The 25278-nt window shown below is 39.2% G+C and overlaps 1 protein-coding gene across 4 annotated transcripts in view; it reads right to left on the bottom strand.

Moving 5' to 3' along the window:
• Nucleotides 1-25278, bottom strand: part of SYT16 (synaptotagmin 16) — a 197609-nt gene that overhangs the window by 36878 nt on the left and 135453 nt on the right. For 3 of the 4 annotated variants that reach the window (XM_077941105.1, XM_077941108.1, XM_077941106.1), the window contains 2 exons: nucleotides 5833-6045; nucleotides 217-473 (listed from right to left, as the gene is read on the bottom strand). In XM_077941105.1, the coding sequence (XP_077797231.1) occupies nucleotides 217-473; nucleotides 5833-6045 (470 nt within the window). The remainder of the gene's footprint in view (nucleotides 1-216; nucleotides 474-5832; nucleotides 6046-25278) is intronic. The other variant, XM_077941107.1, reaches the window with a different exon arrangement.

The following is a 25278-nucleotide window of genomic DNA, read 5'->3' as shown; positions in this document are numbered from 1 at the left end:
TTTTTTTCCATTTTGAGAGATAGTTATGATTCTGTTATTGACATGCATGGGATTTTGGTCATCTGAACAAAAATTTATTGCAGATAAAGGTAATGCTTCCTTTCTGGAAATTTTTTTTTTTTTTTTTTTTTTTTTTAGTGAGATGAGGAGAAAGGATAGTGGAAAGAGGGGAAGGGGAAAGGGAACCAATGAAAGAATGAAAAACAAATCACTTGCCTCTGGACTCCACATGGAGGAGCTGTCAGTGGCATAGGAATCTTCAAATCCCCGGCTATTAAAAGCTGTCTCCATCTCCAAGCTGCCCTCTGTGGATTGGCGCCTGAGGCTTTGGACCACACTGGACTCTTGGTGAGATGTGCCATGGTGTTTGGCATCCCCCCTCTCACATGGGGACTGTGAGTGAGCAGGGATGTGGTCATCTTCACCATAGGAGAGATTCTCAGAATAACGCCGTTGGCTGGCTCCATCCAAATCTAAATTTGCAATAAGAAAACTGTTTCAAATGCATTATTTTTAATACCTTTTTACCTAGAGAAATTGAGTAATTGCAGTCACAACAATCAAGATTGCGAAAACAGAACCCATACCAATAATACCTGCAGAAACATAATTCTATCCATACAGTGAAGAAACTTGATCCATAAAATGAAAAAGAACATTATCTCATTATGAGGGGTATCAGAAGGTTTAATACTTTTTAAATATGAGTGTAGAGAATGTATATTTATGTCAAAAGGATAAAATAGACACAGCATTTTGCTGGAGCTAATGACCACAAGACTTCTGCAATGGATCTAGAAAGCAAAAAGAGTCATCTAATATGAAGATCATATGGTCTCCCAACCTTACCATGCTTCCTTTTCTCTGCAGTGTTTACTATATTCCCCTCTGCTCAAAAAGCTTCGGTGACCCTGCCGAGTAAAAAGTTCTCTCCTTGATTCATGGTCTTGGATTGATATGATCTGAGTTTAAATCTTGTCTCTGCCATAAGAATTTGGACAATATTCAAATTCTCTGAATCTTTGCTTCTTTATCTAAAAAATGATAAAAGCTATCAAAAGATCACTGTGAGGATCACTGTGGACACATGAAATAATATTCACCTGGCAGCCAGCAGGCCTTCCATAAATACTAGCCTTGCTTACCTGCCTGGCCCGAACTGGCCTCATCCAGCCCATCCAACCCCATTTTCCACTGCTTCCCAAGCGACCATGCCTCATTCCTCTGGTCTCACCCGTTTGTGAAAATGCTAGCTGTGTATTTCTGCTCACAGTGCCCCTCAAACCCTCCCTGTGTCTGTCCTCCCTCCCCATACAAAGCGCCAACAACTCCTGAGCCTTCCCTGCCTCCTTCAGTCTCCACACTTTTCTCTCTCAGCACTCCTCACCCCAATTCATCCCGTTTCGTCTTCCTACATGTCAAGGTGGTCCTCAGATGGTCAGGAAAAGCTGGCAGGATCTTCTTAAGAAATAGCTGCCCCCACTATTTGCCTCCCACGTCCAAAGAGAAATTGAAGATCTCTTATCTCTTTGGCCTCTTTTCTCCTCCAGCAGACCCCATCCCAGGATGAAAGAAAATTAGAGATTTAGACAGGACAAGGGAGTGGGTTGGCAAAGTCTATGTCATAAAGCTCTTACATATACATCGTATGGTAGCAATTGTGTTCCCTCGTTAGCCTGATACCTCAGCTATTAATAGAATGTAAGCTCCTGGATGGTACTAAGCCACATACATCTACTGCATAGTCTTTATCTGCCAGTGGGTTATCACTAACCCTTCAGAGAACTTAAAAGTCTAGGTAGGTAATAAACATTGAAAGCAGCCAGGTATGCGGCAATATGAGTGTTGGTGACAGGGATTCACCAGGGTATATGACCCATGTATAGTAAGCATTCAAACTTCAAAAACATGTTATCAACCAGACCATATAAAAACATCTTCAGGCAGATCCTCGGGGCAGAACTTCAGACTCCTGATTTGGGGTTTTGTAAAATCACAGCAGGCCATTGAGAAAGTTCCCTATCTTCTTTGTTATCCTAAATTATTCAGTTCAGACCCCTTAGACACACTTTTATAGGACATCACAACATTTTTACATCCAGACTTTTGGTTATTTGGCAAACATACTAAAAACAGGCCACACAAAATGACAGAACAAGGAAAAATCCACATGCAAAAACCTACAACATAAAGCAGGATTGTCTTCTAAGTCTCTAATTAGCACACCCATTCCTCACATATATGAACAGTAAAATGTCCTATTAAACAGTGGGTCATCCATCAACATGTGTAGAACCCAGCAGGATTTCAGCACAAAATTTTACTTTACTAAGAAATTACCCCCATAAAATTGTCTCATGACTTTAACTCCTACGGTGATAATACCAAGATCAGTAATAAGAGAATTTTCAAAAGCTACATTAAGCCTTGAAAAGCTATTCATAACTGAAAAACATAAGAATGATATTAACGTAACAAACCATTTTCCATGACAGACAAGCAAGGAATGAATTAGCGAAGCAAATCTGGGGTACAAGTCAAGTCGCGAGGAGGAGGAAAGGGAAAGGTGATTCACCTTTCCATAAAGCAGTCTTCCCGTGCCTTTAAATTAAAGAAGATCATGTCACCTTCAACACACGCACAAAAGTAATTGCCTGTTGTCAGAGAAATGTATCCTGGCTTCTTAGAAATTATAGGCCATAACTATGTCACATCAACCAAATTTATTTTAACAGAGAAATTCTTCCACTTGCTTAGTCCATACCCCACTTTGATAGAATAAAACCCCATTATTCAAATACATTTTTCATACTCCCAAACCTCTTTCCCTGATCGCCACCCAAATACAAAGACTTCTGCTTACCATCTGTGATGGCAAGTTTTATGTGTCAACTTGGTTAGTCTATAGGCGCCAATTATTCAATCAAACACTAAATCTAGGTATTGCTGTGAAGGTATTTTATAGATGTGATTAAAGCCTATAATCACTTGACTTTAAGCAAAGGAGATTATCCTACATAAGCAGTCAGCTGAAAGACCTTAAGAGAACTGAGGTTCCCCTGGAGAAGACGTTTAACCTAAGAACTACAGCTTCAGCTCATGCCTAGAGTTTCCCCCTACCTTTCTGCAACCTGTTCTGCAAATATGGGGGCTGTGTATTTCTGTTACCTAGCCAGCCACCACCTTCATATAAACCAGTTCTTTGCAATGAATCTCTTGGGGTACACACACACACACACACACACACACACACACACACACACCCCTGCATGTGCATGTGTTTGTATGTACATGTACATTCTGTACGTATATGTATGCATATAATCCTGCTGGTTCTAGTTCTCCAATTGAACCATGACGGATATACCATCTCAAACAAAACTAAGTACACATTCTGGAGACAATTGATCTGGTTTTGAGGACACCAGGGTAATAATATCTAGCTTGTAGGAAACATCCTCAGAATAACTATTCCATAAGCAAAAATAAGGTTACTGCTAGAAAAAGAAAAAAAAAAAGCCCCAGGAAATGGACTAATATTCTGCAACTAACCTTTCATGCCTAAAGACCTTGCATACAGGCCTCCAATCCAGACCACTTAGACCAAAAACCCTCTTTAACATTATCAGGAATCCAGTGACAGAGTGCAATAACATTAAATCAGATACACAGGACAAAAGAGAACTTGCCTGGAATATGGTTCCAAATAGCCTCACCACAGAATCTAGAATGAAGGATTTCACTTAAGATGAAATATGAGACAACCTACCAATAGCTCATTCATGTTTCAGATTTTACTTGGATTTGGCCCTTTAATTTCACTGTCCAACACTTTTGAATGCATTATTAAAGTGGAAGAACTGTTTCTACAACTACATTTGGTCTTACAAAACAAGGTTTACAGTGGAATAAAACAGCTAAATAGAGAACAGGCATACCAAAAAATTCCTCTCTGGGCTGCATGCTTAATCTTTTCATGATTCTTTACCACTGAAAAACATCCACTGATATAAAGACGAACAAAAAAAAATCAAGCAATAAAAAATATGTTAACATTTCCATGGCATCTGGTAACCTAAAATTTGGCATGTGGCTATTTCTATGAAAATCCTGCTGATTTTCTTCAAAATCTACAGGTACTTCATTCAATGTAGTAGATTTTTTTTCCTCTTTAACCTTTTCTATCACCATCTGTCTAAAATTCAGAATTACCAGTTAGGACAAGAGATAATTTGTTGCTCATTCCAGGAAGGATAAGGGTTAGAATGGTTGTCAGAACTCTCAGAATATCAGCCATTTGTGTAAATCAGAAGCCAGACACTTGGGCTTTGGGGAAATGGGGCCATTAGCTTTAGGATTAAACAAGCTGTTCTCAGGGAATCAACTGCTATTAACTTTCATTAGCTAACATTTGCCCTCTCAATGGAGAGAAAGGAATGCTGTGATGTAACATCAGAGAAAGAGAAAAGTCAAGAGAGGGGGTGGGGAAACGACAGTGTCTGCGGCCACTGATGTTGTGGTTCGGTTATATAAGGCCTTTATTTATTAATTTACCTTGAGCTAAAAAGAATGGCAATAAAATACATTATGTTGGTTTATGCCAATAAGTCAGACCACATGACAGATAACAAGTTATTCCTGCTGAAAATTAGGGGTCTTTTTGTTCATTCCATCTCTTTAATTCTTTATTCTGTCTGCATGTCCTGTGCTCATCCTCAAATCAAAATGTCTCCTCTTTTATCTTCTCTCAATTTCTGCACCCTCCTTTTTGTCTGTCTGGGTTTGAAAACATGGAACATCTACAGCTATGCCCTCATTTGACTGACCACCTTCCCAAAAGGAAAGAAGGAAAGGTTAGAGAGCTCAGGTAACTGAGATCAGGTCATGAAGGTGGATGGCAGAGCATTTTCTCTTGCTTTTTTACCAAATACACGTCACAGACCCTTCCCTGTTACAATGGCTGTGTCTATTCAGGGCTCTGGGCATAAAGGAGTCAGACAGATACTTTGACCTTTGCTTGGGAAACCACAAAGAACTAGTGTACTGTTCTGTTTGCATCCTCTCTCCAGGTTACTTTGGGTCTATGTTAGAGAGGGGAGGAGGACCTGTAACAAGGTCTGCCCACCATCCCAAGCTGGCCACCCTACCTTTGAGTATCCCCTCCCCTTTGTGAAATGTAAATTTAGGAAGATAATGCTGGAGAATGACATAAGACTTTGTGCTTACCCAGTAATTTTCATGCAGGTGGGGTGTGTAAGAAACTACAGGGACTGAGGGTAAGGATACAGGGGCATGTGCTGTTTGAAAAAGGTTATTTAATATTATTACACTACTTTTTTTTATTTGAAAGATAAAAATACCCATTGCTTTCATAATGCAAACTAATTAGAAGAAAGGCTTCAAAATATCTTCTGGAGTTATATAGATATATGGAAAACTTATTTTATGATTCTAATGGGAGAAATGGCACAGACTCTCAACGTCAGTGGACAGGTACATGAAATTTTTGTGTTTATCAAAAGGGAACAAGATTTGCTAAGCTCAATAAATACTATTCTAAATTTAGGAAGAAGTGGCCGATAAGAAAGAAAGGGGTCCCACAACCCAGTATTGAGACCCACCCAGTTCTGATCCATTCCTTCTCTCAACCCTCCTGCATGGCAGTCCCCTTGGGAGGTTTAAAGCAGCCCCTTTGCTCCATGTGCTGCATCCTGTCTCATTTTCTTTTCCTTTCCAGACTCTCAGATGCAGAGTGCGGAGGCTGAATAACTCGGATGTGCTCTTACCATTGGCCATCCCTGGTCTAAAGAAAGGGTGTCAGGCAAAGAATACCTTCGCAGGCAGATACTTCTGTGCCATCTTCTCCGTGTGTCAACAACAAACGGCTGAATTTTGGTTTCTGCTCCAATCCTGTCTGCTTTCCTTTCTCAGATGTCACTGAACGGAAACTCTGGGACCGGGACACGGAAATCTCAAATTGTTTGATCACCTCCTCGTCACTGTCGGAAGATGTGGACAGCTCTTCGTCATCCCCAAAGCTGTTGACTGGGAGTAAACAAGAGCCATGAGTCTCCTGTGTGGCCTATGTGCTCGAATACAGAGATAGACTCTCCGGGAAAACAGAAGAGAAGAGCATGGACAATAAGCTTGAACAAAGGCACGCTCAAACTGGATAGAAAAAAATGTAAAACACTTCTGCAACACAAATTTGAATCCAAAGAAAAGAATGCTCCTGAAGGCAATCAGAAATACGGTATAAAGCTAGAACCCAACGGAAATCATTGGGACACCCATAGTCAGCATAATGAACTCTCATGTTGAGCCAGGCAGCCCTGCTAATTTGTTATGTTGCTTAAATGTGTTCATAACTGGAAACAGAATGTGTATCAGCACATTTGCCTTATATGCAGTTCTAGTCAACGACCATGGGATGTATGCTCTTCATCTCATCACATTTATTAAAACACACATAGCCAATCCCTACTTCAGAGAAGGAGTATCTACAACACGATTTTCCAAAAGCTTTCCAGTTTTGAAGAGAGTCCACCCGGTGCAGTGGCTCATGCCTGTAATCCCAGCACGTTGGGAGGCCAAAGTGGGCAGATCACTTGAGGTCAGGGGTTCGAGACCAGCCTGGCCAACATGGTGAAACCCTGTCTCTACAAAAAAATACAAAAATTAGCCAAGTTTGGTGTCAGGCGCCTATAATCCTGGCTACTCGGGAGGCTGAAGCAGGAGAATCACTTCAACCCAGGAAGCAGAGGTTGCAGTGAGCTGAGATTGCGCCACTGAACTCCAGTCTCGGTGACAGAGTGAGACTCCGTCTCAAAAAAAAAAAAAAAAAAAAAAAAAGAAAAGAAAAGAAAAAAGACTCATTGTGTGTGTTTTAACCCATTGAGAAATTTTCTCAATCTTTCTCAGCATCAACAATCCAACCTTAGAATTATTGATTTTTAAAAATAAGTTGTATATATTTGAGGTTTACAACATGATGGTATGGGATACATACAGATAGTAAAATGGTTCCTATAGTGAAACAAATTAACATATCTATCACCTCGCATAGTTACTTTTTTGTGTAACAAGAGCAGCTGAAATCTACTTATTCAACAAAAGTCCCTAATGACATACAGTTTCATTCACTATAATCCACATCTTGTAGGTTAGATCTGTAGACTTGTTCATCCTGCATATCCATTTTGTATACTTTGACATGCATCCCTATTCCTGCCCCCTGCCCCTTGGTAACTGTTTTATTCTGTTTCTGTATATTTGAACTTTTTTTGTTAGATTCCACATATAAGTGAAATGATGCACTATATCTCTTTCTGTGTCTGGTTTACTTCATTTAGCAGAATGTCCTCCAGTTCCATCCATGTTAGGGCAAACGACAGATCTCGTTTTTTAAATTTTCTTTTCATTGTCAATATAAAAATCTCCTTCCTTTCTAAGGCATATTTATGTACCACAATTTCTTCATCCATTCGCCCATTGACGGACACTCAGGTTGTTTCCTTATCTTCGCTACTGTGAATAATACTGCAGTGAGCATGGGACTGCAGATATCTTTACGAGGTAGTGATTTCAGCTCCTGAGGTATATACCCAGAAGACGGACTTCTTGATCATATAGCAGTATGTTGTTAATTTTTTTTCTTTTTTCTTCTCTTTGAGACAGAGTCCCACTCTGTCACCCAGGATGGAGTGCAGTGGCGCGATCTCAGCTCACTGCAACCTCTGCCTCCTAGGTTCAAGCAATTCTCGTGCCTCAGCCACCACAGTAGCTGAGATTACAGGCATGCACCACCATACTCAGGTTTTTTTGTTTGTTTGTTTGTTTGTTTGTTTGTTTGTTTAAGTAGAGACAGGGTTTCACCATGTTGGCCAGGGCCTCCCAAAGTGTTGGGATGACAGGCGTGAGCCACCATGCCCAGCCTATTGTTAATTTATTTAGGAGCCTCTATAGTGTTTTCCATAACAACTGCAACCATGTACATTCCTATCAACAGTGTGCTAGAGTTCCCTTTTCTCCATACCCTCACCAACACACGTTGTCTTTTATCTTTTTGATAACAGCCCTTCTAATGAAATACCCTTTGAATTATTCATACAGTTTTCCCACACCTTGATATACCAGCACACGGGCCTTCTTTCAGTTTCTCCAACAGGCCGGGATTGTTCTTGCTGTTGAGCTCTTTGACTTTGTTGTTCCTTCTGCCTCCCCCAGGTGTTTACATGTCTGGCTCCTTCACATCGCAGGTCTCAGCTTGACTGGCACTTCATCCTACAGTCCTCCCTGAACATCCTCCCTTAAGTAGTTGTCTTCATAGCACTAAGCTTTAGTTCTCTGTTCTCCCCTATAACTTCCATGAAAATAAGAATATTTCCTATTTTGTTAACTGATGTCTCTCAATATGTAAAACAATGCCTGCTGCATAGTAAGTAGTTCATAAACACTTGTTAAATATTGAATGACTTGGTGAATACCCAGAGTTCTCCTAAGCCTGAGTGTATATCCATGCACTCACACATACACACACACACACGGTTCCCCGTGCTTAGAATACTCTTCTCCAGCCCCTATATACACTAGTCAGGAATCTAACTCATCACTGAGGTCTCAGCTTAGACATCACTTCTTCCAGAAAGTCCTTCCCTGACCTCTTACATCAGGTTAAGAGCTCCCTGCATGTGCTGTAAAACAATTTTCTGTTCTCTCTTGTCAGTGCTCCCTCCCATGCCATGGCAGCATTACCTATCTAACTGCAAATTGCCCCACCTAATCTGCATATATACCATGAGGGTGAGGAGCACATCAGACTGCCCACCTTTGCATCCAGGCCCTATCTCCAAGCCAGGCACACAGCAGACGACTCTGTAAATATTTGCTGAATGTGAATTGGAAACCACAAATAATGGGGAATAATTTTTAATCATTTTATATCCCAAAGTCACATAGTGATTCCAGAGAAGAATATGGTTGTTCATTCACAGATGGGTCCTGAAGATCACTTCTGAATCAGAAGCCAGGAAGGAATAAAAAGCCATATTTCAAGTGAGAGAAAATACTTTTAAACACCAGCCTGGTCAAAACATGTATTCTCTGGCTTGTCTGAGAGCTGACATTCCTGGGGTTCTCTGGAAGACTAGCAATAATAACACACTTACTGAGTGCTCATTATGCGTCAGGCACTGTCATAAGTGCCTTACACATAAAACCTTTATGATTATTTCCATTTTTCCAAGTAAGAAAATTGAGGCAGAGAGAAGTACACAGCTGGCAGAAGATCACATTGCCAATTAAGAGCAGAACCAAGATCTGATTTAAAGCAGCCAGTCTCTAGCACCCACATTTCTAATCAGAGTGCTGGAGAATCAGAGAGAGGCGGTGGAAAGAACTCTCACTCTGTGTACTCACGTTAACTAGTGGAGCTCCTGTGGCCAAGTCTCTTAACCTCTCTTATGCCTTGTTTTTGGATCATGTTAAAGGTCTGGATCATCTCCCAGGTCTTTTCTAGCTCTAAAATTCTCCAGCTCCAAACTTCCCCAACACGCATCAACATTTGATTTGTTTTTTACTGATCTTCTCTTTCATGGAGCAGCTTCTCCAGGAACGTAAGAGTACATCTTTGTCATCTCACTTATTCTACTGGCTGCATCTAACACCACAGCAGGACCTGAAAACCTAAGTGTCAGAAGAGACTAGATTTCCCAGCATTACTCCAATAAGCTATGCAAATACCATCCCATCAGAAAACCACCATAATGACCAGTCTCTTCATGCCTCCATGTGCTGGGCATAGCACTCTAGGATGGGATGGACCGTTGCAAATAGGTGAGATCCAGGGACAACAGGAACAAAATCAAACTACTTCCACCTTTAGAGTACAGGACCAGCTAAGCACCTGGGGAGATACATGCATGTGAGGGGTGTCTGGATTAGACAACAATTGGAGTGTTTTCCAACTCTGAGATTCCATTCTAATTTATATTTTTAGGCCAATTTTTAAAATTTAAGTAGTCATAAGTCATCCATTTCAAATGAGTTAGTCAATGCATGGATATCTTTCCATCTATAAAATAATTGCAACTAATTTATTAGCATTTGGTTCTTGATTGTTTTTTAGTGAGGCATTGATCATCCACAGAGCAAAAATTCTCCTTGCCTGATATACAATCATACAGTACTTATAACATTTCCCATATACTAAACATATAAACCAGCTACCTTCTTGGGAATTTGCATCTACCCATTCCATGAAGTAGGAATTATATTATGATTATATAGATAGAAACGAAAGGCAGAGAAAAGTTAAGTAACTTGTCATAAGGCAACAAATTTAAGAAATTACCAAAGTTGGGACTTAGGTGTAGCATCTATGTCCCTAACCACTGTGCATATCATCAGATTTCATTGCATTAGGAAGCTAGAGCCCTATCTAGCTTACTCCTCATAGCAAGGTTCAGGGAGCTCTCCTGCTTCCACCCTGACACCTGTCAAGAGTGCTTTCTTTGTGATGGATAAAGGAAGAGCAGAGCAGTGAAAAGGGCAGTAGTAGTGTAGATGTGAGTGCATACAGGCTTATTGCTCCTTGTGGGATTATAAATACATCTGCACGTGCTATTCTAAGCCTCACTCCCCAAGGACCTCAGGGAATTCTCAGTCTAAAGATGAAACCTGCGATCTCTTGCAGAGATCTTGCAAAGGCCACTGAGCAGCAATAGAAGTCAATAGTGGCACTGTTACAGTAATAAAAGCAATCCTTTATGCAGCATTTATCACATGCCAGGCATTGTTCTACTACTCGACATACATTAACTTATTTACCCCTCACAATAACCTAAGGAAGTAGGTACTATTATTATCCCCAGGCTATGAATGAAGAAACTAAGGCACAATGAGGTTAATAACTTGCCACAGTCATAACAGTTTAAAAGCAGTGGGCCAAGATTCAAACCCAAGCTGTCTTGCTCCGAAGTCCATGTTATTAATAGTCCACTATGCTCCCTCTACCATCTGTTTCCCCATGGAAAAAACTTCTTAAATTCTGGACAAAATGGATGCAACTGTGTTTTATCACCAGGAAAATAAAATTACATACATTGGGCTGGAAAAGATTTTCATGAGCAGCTATTCCCTCTACTTCACGTAGAAAAACCAAAGCCAAAAAGCTGAAGTGATTTGCCCACCATCACACCAAACCAGGACCAATCTAAAGTCTACCATGTTCCAAGTCAATGGTTTTTCCATAGCATTTTCCAATCTCTCCCCAATGTTTGTTCGTTGGTTTGTTTGTTTTCAAATTTAAAATTTGGCTCTTGTCTATTTGCAAGATCCCAGCTACTTGCCTTTCAATGTATCTATGCTATCAACTAAATAGCTGATGTGGGTTTCATTTAACTTAATCTTTGAAAGTCACAAGGTCTCCTCTAAGTTGTGACACTTATTTCAACAACAAGTTAGCATCTTCTGAAGCATCATATACATACCAAGTTGAAATCCCTTTCTAATTAAGTACCAAGGAAATAAGACAATAGAAATTTTTATTTTATCTTTTTATCTAATTTACCTTCATCCAATTCACTTGCTAATGTGACAGAAAAAAAGTTACACAATTTTCATAAATGTGGATACACCTTGAAGCTGAAAGACTGTTCATTTCACTCAATCACAGAATTCAGACATATCTCAGATATCATCTAAACATCTGCCACCAAAGAGAAGACTGACTCTCCTGCAATCTTTCTGATACATGTACTCCAGCAGTTTCATCCCTTTATGAACACACAATCAAGGTGCTACTGTGGGCTTCTTGGGCTGGCAGGCAGTTCATGACTTTCACAGTCAAAGAGGCATCCAAAAATGACCCATCAGTATCAAGTTCCTATTGCAAGGAAGCCAGAGTGTTCCTCTCTAATTTTTAATCATTTTCTTCTAGTTTAAGGAGGAGCAGAGGAAATTCCATCTCTATCTTCCAAACAGACAGGATGGTGGGGTCTTAGTATGACAGAAACTGTCTGTTGGGAGTAGTATCAGCCACTGTTAGAGTGGCTAAGAGCGCAGAATGTGAAGCCACGCTGACAGAGTTTAAAACTGGGATATTACATTTGCAAGTCTGGGACCTAAGCAAGTTCCTTTAATCTCTCTAAACTTCAGCGTCCTCATTTCTATATCCCTTACCTCTTAAAATTGTTGAGAAGACCAAATGAGATAAATCACGTAAAGGCACTTAGCATATGTCTGGCATATGATACACTTTTTAAATGTTTAACTGCTACTGTTATTTTCATCATCTTCATCAGCATCCCTCACCATGTCATTGCCCTTTGTGGAAATCCTTTTCTCCAGCTTGGCATTTATATGCAAAGGTAAGCATGTGCCCTCTCCCAGGGTCTGACTTTGAGAACTTACCATTAGGGTTGTTGTAGTGGAAGGGTGGAAAAAACAAGGGCTGGGGCAGGAGGAGATAAAGCTGATAGCGTGGGTTGTACTTCCCACCTTGCCTTACAATGCTTTTTCCCAAGCCTGGAGGTGGAGTGCTCTGTAGGAGCTAACAACACTGCCTGGAAGTGGGAAGTGCCCAACACCTGCTCATTTTGTTGCTTCTTTTAAGGAAGCAAAATTACCAACTGGCAATGCAAAGAGAGGATTTCTTGAGCCTGTCTGCTGCTACTTTAGACATGGAGAAAAAAAATTATAAATGATCAGAGCAGCGCCAAGCTTATTAATTCCTCCCACATAGGAGCAATGTGGTGGAGGCAAGTACTGCTCACACTGAATAGACGGGAAGTAGAGACAGGTAGGGGTGGGTTGTGCTCAGTGGTGCGGTACCTGAGTGCTACTTTCAACTACAATTTCAGGAAATCCCTTAGATATGAGATTTCTCCAATATCCATAGCAAATGGCTGCCCATGTTGGTTGGATAAGGATAGAAATAAGGATAAGAAAAAGCAGAAGGGAGGTCCAAGATGACAACTGCCCACATTAGTCCCTAGGAAAAACGGCCACATTTCTAAAAGCACAATCTGGCCATTCCTGGACTCAAACAGGTTAGGAAAATAGTTTTATAAATTACCCAGTCTTGATTTTTTTTTTGAGACTATTCCCTGAGGAAGTCTAAGGTTCCCCAAAGGAGCTTCAATGCCAGTGTAGACACGGAGGTGTATAAGGGATGCAATACACAGGTTGGGCTCTGTACTCTCTTCGATCAGGGCTATTTTGTTTCAATATGCTTTATATTTTTATAAGATTACGCTGGGGGAAGAAGGAAGACTCTGACACATTAAGTTTTAAAAACGTTGATGTAAACCAACTCCTTCATTCTCCCTCATCCCCACCTCAAATAGAGAAACTAAGGCTGAGGCTACTTTACAATCAAATAGCTAGTAAGTGGCAGAAAAAAGATCAACATCTGGTCCCCCTGCAAACATCTGTTTTGTCACCCAAACCTTGTATGAGATGTTTTGACAACTCCATTTCACATATGATCAAAGCGATGGCACTTGTAATATTTAAATATGAGTGAGTCAAACAGAAAATCTTCCATTACAATTAGTAACCTACAAAGCACTATACTAGGAAACAAATTACAATATTGAAAATTCCAGTTCTGACAATGGCAGAGTGATTCAAACTAACCCCTTTACAAGTAAAAATTATAAATTCACAACAACATTTTTTAAGTCAACTATTTAAAGGCATGGTGAGCAAGAGCAGGCAGAAATTGGAGGAGATCCAATTTCTGAAAGAAAGGAACACAGATTATATATATACTTGCTGGGTTTTTTTTTTTTTTTTCATTGCTCTAGCAGCTACTGAGAAAGAGGTGTTAAAATCTCTAACTTTTATTTTGAAATTTTATTTCTTCTTTTAGTTTGTTACTTCTTCCTTCATGTATTTTGAAGCCCTTAATAGGTGCACACACACTTACAATTTTGTGTCTTCTTGAATTGACCACTTTACCACTATAAAACATACTTTTTTCTTTTTCCTAATACTCCTTGTCTTCAAGTCTACTTTGTCTGATATTAATGTAACTGCACTAGCTTCCTTATGCTCTCAGTTTGCATAACTCATATTTTTAATTCTTTCATTTTCAACCCGTCTGTGTTTATATTTAATGTATGCTTCTTATAGCTATAATACAGTTGGGTCTTGCTTTTTTCTTCAGTTTGACAATCTGTACTTTCAAGTGAGAATTTATTTAATTTGCATTTAATGTATGAGCATTGTTGGGTTTAGGTATGTCATTTTGCTGTTTGTTTTCTATTTGTTGCATCTGTTTTTTCATCTTCAGTTGCTCTTACTACTTTATATATGTGTTAATAACCTGTTCGCTTAAAATTCCATTTTAATTTGTCTATTAAGTTCTTTGGCTATACCTATTTGCATTTTCTTTTGTCAACAGTTGTTCTAGAGATTGTGTCCTATGTGAATCACAGTCTATTTTAAGACAGTGTTATATCAATTTACAAAATTTATACGTTGCATTATACAATATTATACCATGGCACAATGATTTGTACTTTGCAACAGTATAAATAATTTACCTCCCCTCTCCTTTGTGTTATTGTTATCTCATATTTAACCTCACACTTTATCAACCCCACAATGCAATATTATACTTTTATTATCTCCGTACCTTGACATACAGTTGATCATAATGATGTGCAATTGAAAAGAGTGTTCTTCAGTTTTTGGATACAGAGTTCAATAAATATCAAATAATACCAATCTCTACACAGCTCTTACAGAAAGAAGAGAAAGAAAGAGCACTTCTGAACTCATTTTAAGAGGTCAGCATAATCCTAAACACCTTTTAACAAGACATCACAGTATAGAAAATCATATACCAATATCTCTTATGATTATAGTCATAAAAAATCCTCAGCAATATATTAAAAAAAGAAATCCAATAACGTATTTAAAGGAATATATATTATGACCACATAAGGTTTACCCTAGAAATGCAAGGTTGGTTTAAGATACTAAAGTTGACACAATTCACCAAATTAACACAATAAAAAAGAAAAACCAAATAATCATCTCAACTCATACAGAAAACAATGCTGACAGAATTTATTGTCAATTTCTGATTAAAAAAAAAAATTCACCATCCTATGGATATTTCTCAATCTTGAAAGAAAAGGAGTGTAGGGAATCTACTGAAACCCTATAGCTAAAATCAACTACGAGAACTACTTAGTGAATTTGGCAAGGTCATTATATAAAAATCGATTCTGTTTTTATATTCTAGTAACAAATTACATATGAAATTTTTTTAAATTCCATTTAGAAAGAGCATCAAACTGCACTAATACTTAGAAATAAATTTAACAAAAGGCATTCAAAACTCTCACACTAAAAGCAATAAAATATTACTGAGAGAAAATGGAAGACTCAATATTGTTAACATGCTAATTTCTCTCAATCAGTATAATGATTTAATGCAATCCAAACAGACATTTTTGTCAAATTTGATAAGTAGACTCTGAAGTGTTTAAGAAAACATAAAGGACCTAGAATAGTTAAAATAATTTTTAAGAAGAACAAAGTAGGGGGACCAACCTATCTGATTTCAAGACTTATTACATAGCACACTAAATCAAGACAACTTGCTATAAGGATAGATCAATAAATCAATGAAGCAGAATAGAGAGTCCAGAAATAGCACCACACATGTATGTTCTATTATTTTTTCGCAACAGTGCCAATGTAATTCAATATTAAAGTATTTTCGAAAACTGATGCTTGAGCATATGGGTATCTATTTGGGAAAAGAAACATCAACCCTTCTATCTCACATGGAGTGTGTGTGTGTGTGTGTGTGTGTGTGTGTGTGTGTGTTATACATATACACATATATACGATTTTGATAATTTGTATATATGTAGATCTACATATATATAATCTAACTGTAAAACTTTAAACTATAGAACACCCAGGGAAAAACTTCAGAGCAATCTTTTGTGACCTCAGGATATACAAAAGCATGAACCAGACCAGAATAAAAGTCCTAAGTTGGACTCCATCAAAATTAAAAACTTCTGTTCTTTGAACAACGTCATTTACAAAAAGGCAAACCACAGACTGAGGGAAAATAAAGGGCTTCTATCTAGAATTTATAAAGACCCTTTACAACTCATAAATAACACAACTAACAAAATTTAAAAATCTAGACACTTCATAAATTAATGTGTACAAATGGCCTATAAACAAATGAAAGATGCTCCACATCAGTGATCATCAGGGTAAGACACAGTAAAACCACATGAGATATCGATGAATTGAGGGCAATTTTAAAAAATCTTTTCTTTTTTTAACTTTTAAGTTCAGGGGGATGTGTGCAGGTTTGTTACATAGGTAAACTTGTATCATGGGGTTTTTTTGTACAGATTATTTTATCACCCAGATATGAAGCCTAGTACCCATTAGTTATTTTTCCTGATCCTCTCCCTCCTCCCACCCTCCACCTTCCCAAAGGTCCCAGTGTGTGTTTTTCCCCTCTAGATGTCCACGTGTTCTCATCATTTAGCTCCCACTTATAAGTGAGAACATGTGGTATTTGATTTTCTGCTCCTGTGTTAGTTTGCTAAGGACAATGGCCTCCAGCTCCATCCATGTCCCAGCAAAGGACATGATCTCATTCTTTTTTATGGCTGCATAGTATTCCAGGGTGCATGTGTGCCACATTTTATCTAGTGTACCACTGATGGACATTTAGGCTGATTCCATGTCTTTGCTATCGATAAAATTTTTAAAAACTGAACATATCAAAGTCAAGGAAGCAAAGCATCTGGAGCCCTCATACACTCCTGGTGAAAATGTAAAATGATAAAACTTTTGAACACTATTTGGCAGTTTCCCAAGAATTTAGGCCGGGTGTGGTGGCTCATGCCTGTAATCCCAGCACTTTGGGAGGCCAAGGCGAGTAGATCAACTAAGATCAGAGGTCGAGACCAGCCTGGCCAGCATGGTGAAACCCTTTCTCTACTAAAAAATATAAAAGTTAGCTGGGCATGGTGACACATGCCTGTAATCCCAGCTACTCCGGAGGCTGAGGCAGGAGAATCACTTGAACATGGGAGGTGGAGGCAGTGAGCTGAGATTGCTCCACTGCACTCCAGCCTGGGTGACAGAGCGAGACTCCTTCTCAAAAAAAAAAAAAAAAAAAAAAAAAAGAATTTAAACATAACATACATTTGACCATATAACGTAGCCACCCATTCCCAGATATTTTCCCAAGAAAAACAAAGACACATGTTCACACAAAGACTTACACATGTTCATAGACGTTTCATGTGTAATAGTCAAAATCTGGAAGCAAAGAAAAGCCTGGCAACACATGAACAGATAAACAAATTGTGGTATATCAATACAATGGAATACTACTCAGAAATCAAAAGGAAGGAACTATTTATTACCTGCAACAACATGAATGAATCTCAAAAGCATTAAACTGAGTGGGAAAAAAGGTGAAAAAAAATATGCATTATATAACTCCATTTATATAATAATCTAAAAATTCAAAATAATATATAGTGACAGAAAACCGATCCATGGTTGCCTGGGATGGGGTTAGAGAGAGAGATGGATTACAAAGAGGCAAGAGGAAATTTTTGGAGTAATGTAAATATATGTTTTCTTGACTGTGGTATTTGTTTCACAAGTACAATATATCAAAACTCATCAACTTGTGTACTTTATGTATGTGCAGTTTATTGTACTTCAATTGTGCCTCAATGGAGTTTTTTTAATGGTGGCTTAAAAGAAATCTGTATCTTACAGCAGCCTTACCTCTTCCCATGGTGAGACCCAGATGATCTCCCCTTAGTGACTCAAATTTTCCCTGCATAAAGTCGTTTCTGTGCAGCTGAGAAAGCTCAGATCCATAAGTCATGAGCCAATAAGCATTTGTCTTCCTGTTCTAAACCTAGGAAAGAAGCCTGAGTACCCATGAAATGTTGCATTTCTCTACTCCCTACTGTATTTATCTGGGAAGTTATTCTGGCATTCCTATTTATATTGTAAGTTCCTAGATAAGCCTTTAAATCCAGCCCACAGCTTACTTGTCTGACCCCGCCCCCATGTCTCTAGTTTTTGGATGCTCTTCCCTGTCCCAACAGCCACGAACTAAGGTCAAACCCAATTAACTCTGAATACAGACAATGATACTACATCCTGGGCCCTTCTGGTGCCATATTCAGCCCGCTATATTTACACCCATGAGAAAAAAGTGTTCACCTATTGTGATGGTTAATATTGTCAACTTGATTGGACTGAAGGATGCAAAGTATTGTTCCTGGGTATATCTGTGAGGGTGTTGCCAAAGGAGATTAACATTTGAGTCAGTGAACTGGGAAAGGCAGACCTACCCTCAATCTGGATGGGAACCATCTAATCAGCTTCCACCATGGCCAGAATAAAAAGCAGGTGGAAGAACGTGGAAAAACTAGATTGGCTGAGTCTTCCAGCCTCCATATTTCTTCCATGCTGAATGCTTCCTGCCCTTGGACATCAGACTCCAAGTTCTTCAGCTTTGGGACGCTTGGATTTTCCACCACAGACTGAAGGCTGCATTGTTGGTTTCACTACTTTTGAGGTTTTGGGACTTGGACTGGCTTCCTTGCTCCTCAGCTTGCAGATAGGCTATTGCAGAATTTTACCTTGTGATCATGTGAGTCAATACTCCTTAATAAACTCCCCTTTATATATACATCCATCCTATTATCTTTGTTCCTCTAGTGAACCCTGACTAATATACCTATGTCGGCCCCAAGTGGTCCTTGCATCTTTGAGCAGGGATTTGGGTTGCTGATTATTCACCTAAGGGATGCACCCTATATCAAGGGCTCCTCTAGCCTCTTTGAGGCTTATTTTCTTTCCCCATGAGGCCAAACCCATCAAAGATAAAAGAAGAGCCATGATGAAAGTACTGAGAGGTAGGGTGATTGGTTCTGACTGCAGGGATCACAAAACCCTCAACTGTAGGTAGTGCTCTAAACAGATCCATATCTGTAGTCAGATTCACTGGGCCCTCGTTTCTCACTTCAAGGACTCTCTCAACTACCAATGTTTTCTGAACATTTGGTTTTGATGATTAAACTGTTTCATCACTGCAAAAAGACTCACCTAGACAAAAGCAAGTGTGAAACTGTCAGCCTCTCTAACTCTTCTAAGCTCTGCTCTCTCATTTGTACGCCTCCTACAAGGGAATTGCTTGATAGGACCCAAGTGTTGTGTTGTTTTCCTACTGTGGCGGCATTTGCATACAAATTAATGGCCAAGACTGTAATTTACTCTGCTGAGAACTGAGGTGACCTGATAATTAAATTTCTGCACATGCAGAGAAAACACAAAACCAAACGGTTGTTCTTGCTTTCTTTCCCCAAACCCTCAATATTTCTCTATCACTCCAATGAATCCTTACAAGCAAATGTTGAGTCAACATTTTAATTTACAAATTGTCTGATTAGAAAGATTTTTTTTTAATCTCACTGCCATAGATACTAAAATGAAGGGCTTGGGATGTGTAAACAGGTTGAAAAAGATCATGAATGGCTCGTGCAATTTTCAGGTGTTGTGAGTTTCTGGCTTTCTAGCTGTTCAGTTCATTCACTAGTCTTCCCATCCCATGCTGTAAATCATCCTCAAGGCAATTTCTGAAGTCATTCTTTTATCTCACAATAGAGCCAAGTCAAGCCACAGAGATAATTTCTATGAGGCAGTTACAAACTCTCCTCAGCATCGACTCTATAGTGAATATATCCAAATATATCACAACAACTGAAAATAAATAGACTGAATATTAAGAATAGACTCGGCCAGGCATGGTGGCTCACGTCTATAATCCTAGCACTTTGGGAGGCCGAGGTGGGCAGATCACCAGGTCAAGTGATCGAGACCATCCTGGCTAACACGGTGAAACCCCATCACTACTAAAAACACAAAAAATTAGCCGGGCATGGTGGCGGGCGCCTGTAGTCCCAGCTACTCGGGAGGCTGAGGCAGGAGAATGGCGTGAACCTGGGAGGCAGAGCTTGCAGTAAGCCGACATCGTGCCACTGTACTTCAGCCTGGGAGACAGAGCAAGACTCCATCTCAAACAAAAAAAAAAAAAAGAAGAAGAAGAAGAAGAATAGATTCAGTGGCCAGGCACGATGGCTCACATTTGTAATCCCAGCATTTTGGGAGGCCAAGGCAGGCACATCACCTAAGCCCAGGAGTTTGAAACCAGCCTGGGCAACATGAGAAAACTGTGCCTCTACAAAAAAAAAAAAAAAAAAAAAAATTAGCTGAGCATGGTGGCACACACCTGTAGTCCCAGCTACTATTAAAGCTGAGGTGGGAGGATCACTTGAGCCTGGGAGATTGAGGCTGCAGTAAGCCATGATCATGCCACTGCACTCCAGTCTCAATGACAGAGTGAGACCCTATCTCAAAAAAAAAAAAAAAAAAATCACTTAACTAAGTAACAGCTTTTTTAAAGCCATATTCCAAAAAAAAAAAAATCATACAATCTGTAGATCAGATATTTGGTTGTGGTGTGCTCATACTAGAATAGCAGCCTCCAAATGATTCCCTATAAAATCTAATAATAAATAACTTTTCTCCATTTGCAAGAAGAAAAATGGAAAAGGTTTTCTAAATGTTCACTTTTCCCCCTAACACTTCTATGCCGTGGATGCCTGTTATCACACACATGCTGACAAGAACAAGCAGGTAATAAAACAAATGAATATTAACAAAGAAACTTGGAAATAGCTAATCATGTTTCTTTCTCCAGCTTGTTCTGTCATGGATATGCACATTCATGGCTGTGCCTGTTAAATGGCTTCCATAATCTACTCATATTTTCCACTGATAAAATGGTTCCTGATTCATGATGAAAATAAATCCATTAAAGTTTCATGGGGTTCCACAAAAAGCACCTCGACTTCTTAGGCATTCAAACACCTAAAAACAAGCCTGGCACCATTGAACAAAAAATTGCCCTAGGTATAATAATGCCCTTTGTTCCATTCATTTTCATAATTTTCATACAGAGTTTACCTTCTATTATTTTTCTTATTTACATTTTCTAAATAGGTTTATGTAGTCGTGACTCCCCGAACATTTCTGAGGAATTTGCAGTCTTAATTCATACTTCTCTACTCTCTGCCCTTAGCGTCTATTATACTATTAAGAATAAAGCACATGCTTCAATAGTGAATGAACAAAGGAATTTAAAAATCAGTACAATACTGATTTAGGGTTCTGCAGAGAAATAGAATCAATAGGATATAAATATGTATAGAAAGATCTGTTATAAGAGATTAGCTTAGGCAATCATGGGAGCTGAGAAGTGCCAAAGTCTGCAGTCAGCATGCTAGAAACCCAAGAAAGCCAGTGATGTAGTTTCAGTCTGACTTTGCAGGTCTGAGAACCAGGGGAACCAATAGCATAAGTTCCAGAGTCCAAAGACTTAAGAATCAGGAGAGCAGATGATGTAAGTTTCAGTCTGAGGGCAGGAGAAGGCTCATGTCCTTGAGAAAGGATCCACTTTCCTCTACTGTCCAAAAACATCTTTTTCATTTCCATCTGAGACTTCATCAGAATGGACTTTACTGTCCACATTTCTACCAACAATCTGGACATGATTATTTACGTATTTTCTTAGACGATGGGAGTTTTCTCTAGAGCTCTCCTCTTTTCTGAGCCCTTACCAGAATCACTTTTAAAAGTTCCTTCACGACAATCTTGGTGTCTTCTAGGATGTACTTCAAAACCCTTCCAGCCTCTACCCATTACCCAGTTCCAAAGCTGCCTTCACATTTTTAGATATTTATTACAGCAGCACCCCACTGCTCAGAACCAATTTGTCTTTCATGCTGCTATAAAAAACTATCATAGTCTGAGTGATTTATAAACAGCACAAATTTATTTCTTATAGTTCTTGAGGCTAGAAGTCTGAAATCAGGATGCCAGCATGCTTAGGCTCCGGTGAGGGCCCTCTTCTGGGCTGCAGACAGCTGACTTCTCTTTTTATCCTCACATGACAGAAAGGGAGCTCACTAACTCCCTTGCCTTTTCTTATCAAGGCACTAATCCCATTCATGAGGGCTCCACCTCCATGACCTAATTACTTCCCAAAGACCCTACTTCTAAGTACCAACCTGGCAGGATTAGGGTTTTAACAAATGAGTGTTTTGGGGGGACGTAAACATTTACTGCATAACACCCCACAAACACACAGAAGATAATACATTAAAGGGATTAAACTAGCTTAAGGAAAGATGGAAAACAATCAAAGAATACATAGTAATCTCATGCATACGTGGAAGATTTACAAAAATTAACCCTGTATTAGGCCACGAGCACAGAAGCTTCAGAGCTACAATTAGACCACATTCTAATTTCAACACCGTTAGAAATAAGTCTCTTAAAAATTATAAAAATGCTTTTGGAAACCAGAAACCACATTTTTAAATAATTGATGGGTCAAAGAAGAAGCCCTAATTGGAATGATAAAATATTTATAACTGAAAAATAATGAACACATCACATATCATACATTTGTGGGGTATATTAAAGTGGTACTTAAAGGAAATTCATGGATTAATTTAATGCACATGTTAGAAAGCAAAAAACAGACTGAAAAATCAATATGATAAATGGTCAACTTAAGATGCCAAGAGTTTAAACCAAAGCAAAATACAAGGAAGAACTATAAAAGATAAAAGCAGGTATTAATAAAAATATTAATATAAAGAAAACATAAAAAAATAAGAGAAGATAACAACTGCATTTTTTTAAAATGTCTCCCAGGCTAGAGTGCACAGCTCACTGCAGTGTGGACCACCCAGGCTCAAGGGATCCTCCCCACTCAGCCTCCCAAGGAACTGAGACTACAGGTGTGTACCACCACACCCAGCTAATTTTCTAATTTTTTATAAAGACAGAGTTTCACCAGGTTGCCCAGGCTGATCTCACCTAAGCCTGGGCTTAGGTGATCTACCTGCCTCGGCCTTCCAAAGTGCTAGGAATATAGCCACCATGCCCAGCCAAAAACTGCATGTTTTAACAATAAGCCACTAACAAGATCGATTGAGATATAAGAGAATATATACAGTGAACCTTTAAAAATCCTAAGAGAAAAAAGTAAGTTTAAGCAACTAAGCAATTTTAAAAAGAAAAATACAAAACACACAGACCAATAACCATTACAGAAATAATATTTAGAAAAACATTCCAAAAGACTTATCACACCCAGATGGTTTTATATACCTTTTTCCAACCTTCAAAGACTAGGTGACTGCTCTTTTATATAAGCTGTTTCAGAAGGAAAAGCTTCCCATATAATTATATGAGAATAATGTAAATTCAAGGAAGGTAATTTATACAGTAGATCAATCTCACTTATGATCCTAGTAGCAAATATCCTAACTACATAGCAGCAAACAAAAGGGTTTTTTTATTTTTATTATTTTTTTTAGAAAGAGTCTCACTCTGTCGCCCAGGCTGGAATGCAATGGCGCAATCTTGGCTCACTGCAACCTCCGCCTCCCAGGTTCAAACGATTCTCCTGCCTCAGCCTCCTGAGTAGCTGGGATTACAGGTGCGTGCCACCATGCCTGGCTAATTTTTGTATTTTTAGTAGAGATAGGGTTTCACCATGTTGGCCAGGCTTGTCTCTAATTCCTGACCTTGTGATCCACCCACCTCAGCCTCCCAAAGTGCTAGAATTACAGGCATGAGCCACCGCACCGGCCTCAAAATTTATGATGTATTAAAAACAGTTATCCTTGGTATATGCAGAGGATTGGTTCTAGGACATAACTCCCATATATGCATATCAGCACTTACTCAAGTCCAGCAGTTAGTCCAGCAGAACCCACAAAGACTTGGAACCAACCCAAATGCCCATCAATGATAGACAGGATAAAGAAAATGTGGCACATATACATGATGGAATACTATGCAGCCATAAAAAAGAATGAGTTCATATTCTTTGCAGGAACGTGGATGAAGCTAGAAACCATCATTCTCAGCAAACTAACACAGGAACAGAAAACCAAACACTGCATGTTCTCACCCATAAGTTGGAGTTGAACAACGAGAACACATGGACACAGGGAGGGGAACATCACACACCAGGCCTGTAGGGGGTAGGGGGCTAGGGGAGGGAGAACATTAGGACAAATACCTAATGCATGCAGGGCTTAAAACCTAGATGATGGGTTGATAGGTGCAGCAAACCACCATGGCACATGTATACCTATGTAACAAACCTGCACATTCTGCACACGTATCCCAGAACTTAAAGTAAAATTAAAAAAAAAAAAAGAAAAGTCAACCCTCCATATAGGCAAGTTTTGAATCCCAGGAATACTGTAATTTTTCTTTTCTTTTCTAATTTTTTTTTTCAAAGACAGGGTCTTGTTCTGTCATCCAGGCTGGAAGGCGGTGGTACAATCATAGCTCACGGCAGCCTCAAACTTCCGGGCTCAAATGATCCTTCCTCCTTAGCCTCCAAGTTGTGTATTTTTGATCCATGTGTGATTGAAACAGACCCCCATAAAAATGTAACTGTGAAGTTCAAATCTATGTTATTCAAGGGTCAGTGGTACATTAAGAATAAGAGCCTATAGCATAGGCCAGGCATGGTGATTCATGCCTGTAATCCCAGCACTTTGAGAGGCCAAAGTAGGAGGATTGCTTGAGGCCAGGAGTTCTAAACTAGCCCGGGTAACATAGTAAGATGCTGTCTCTACAAGAAGAGTTTATAGCAGTCATGCAAAGAAGTTTAAGTATCATGAAAGTCTCTTAAATATAATTAATCTCATTGACAGGTTAGGGATTAAAAACATATAATCATCTCAATAGACATGGAAAATCATTTTTTAAAATTTCAACATCAAGGCTGGGCACAGTGGCTCATGCCTGTAATCCCAGAACTTTGGGAGGCCGAGGCAGGTGGATCACGAGGTCAAGAGATCGAGACCATCCTGGCTAACACGGTGAAATCCCGTCTCTACTGAAAACACAAAAAATTAGCTTGGCGTGGTGGTGGGCGCCTGTAGTCCAAGCTACTCAGGAGGCTGAGGCAGGAGAATGGTGTGAACCCCGGAGGCAGAGCTTGCAGTGAGCCAAGATCACACCACTGCACTCCAGCCTGGGCGACAGAGCAAGACTCCGTCTCAAAAAAAGAAAAGAAAAGAACAATTTCGACATCCATTCCTGATTTTTTAAAGAAGAAAGTCTTAACAAACTAGGAATAGAAAATAACTTTCTCAACCT

This window comes from Macaca mulatta, chromosome 7 (assembly GCF_049350105.2).
Source record: "Macaca mulatta isolate MMU2019108-1 chromosome 7, T2T-MMU8v2.0, whole genome shotgun sequence".
NCBI classification, from domain to species: Eukaryota; Metazoa; Chordata; class Mammalia; order Primates; family Cercopithecidae; genus Macaca; species Macaca mulatta.
Note: the sequence above shows the minus strand (reverse complement) of the source record. Positions and strands in the feature narration are given on the sequence as shown.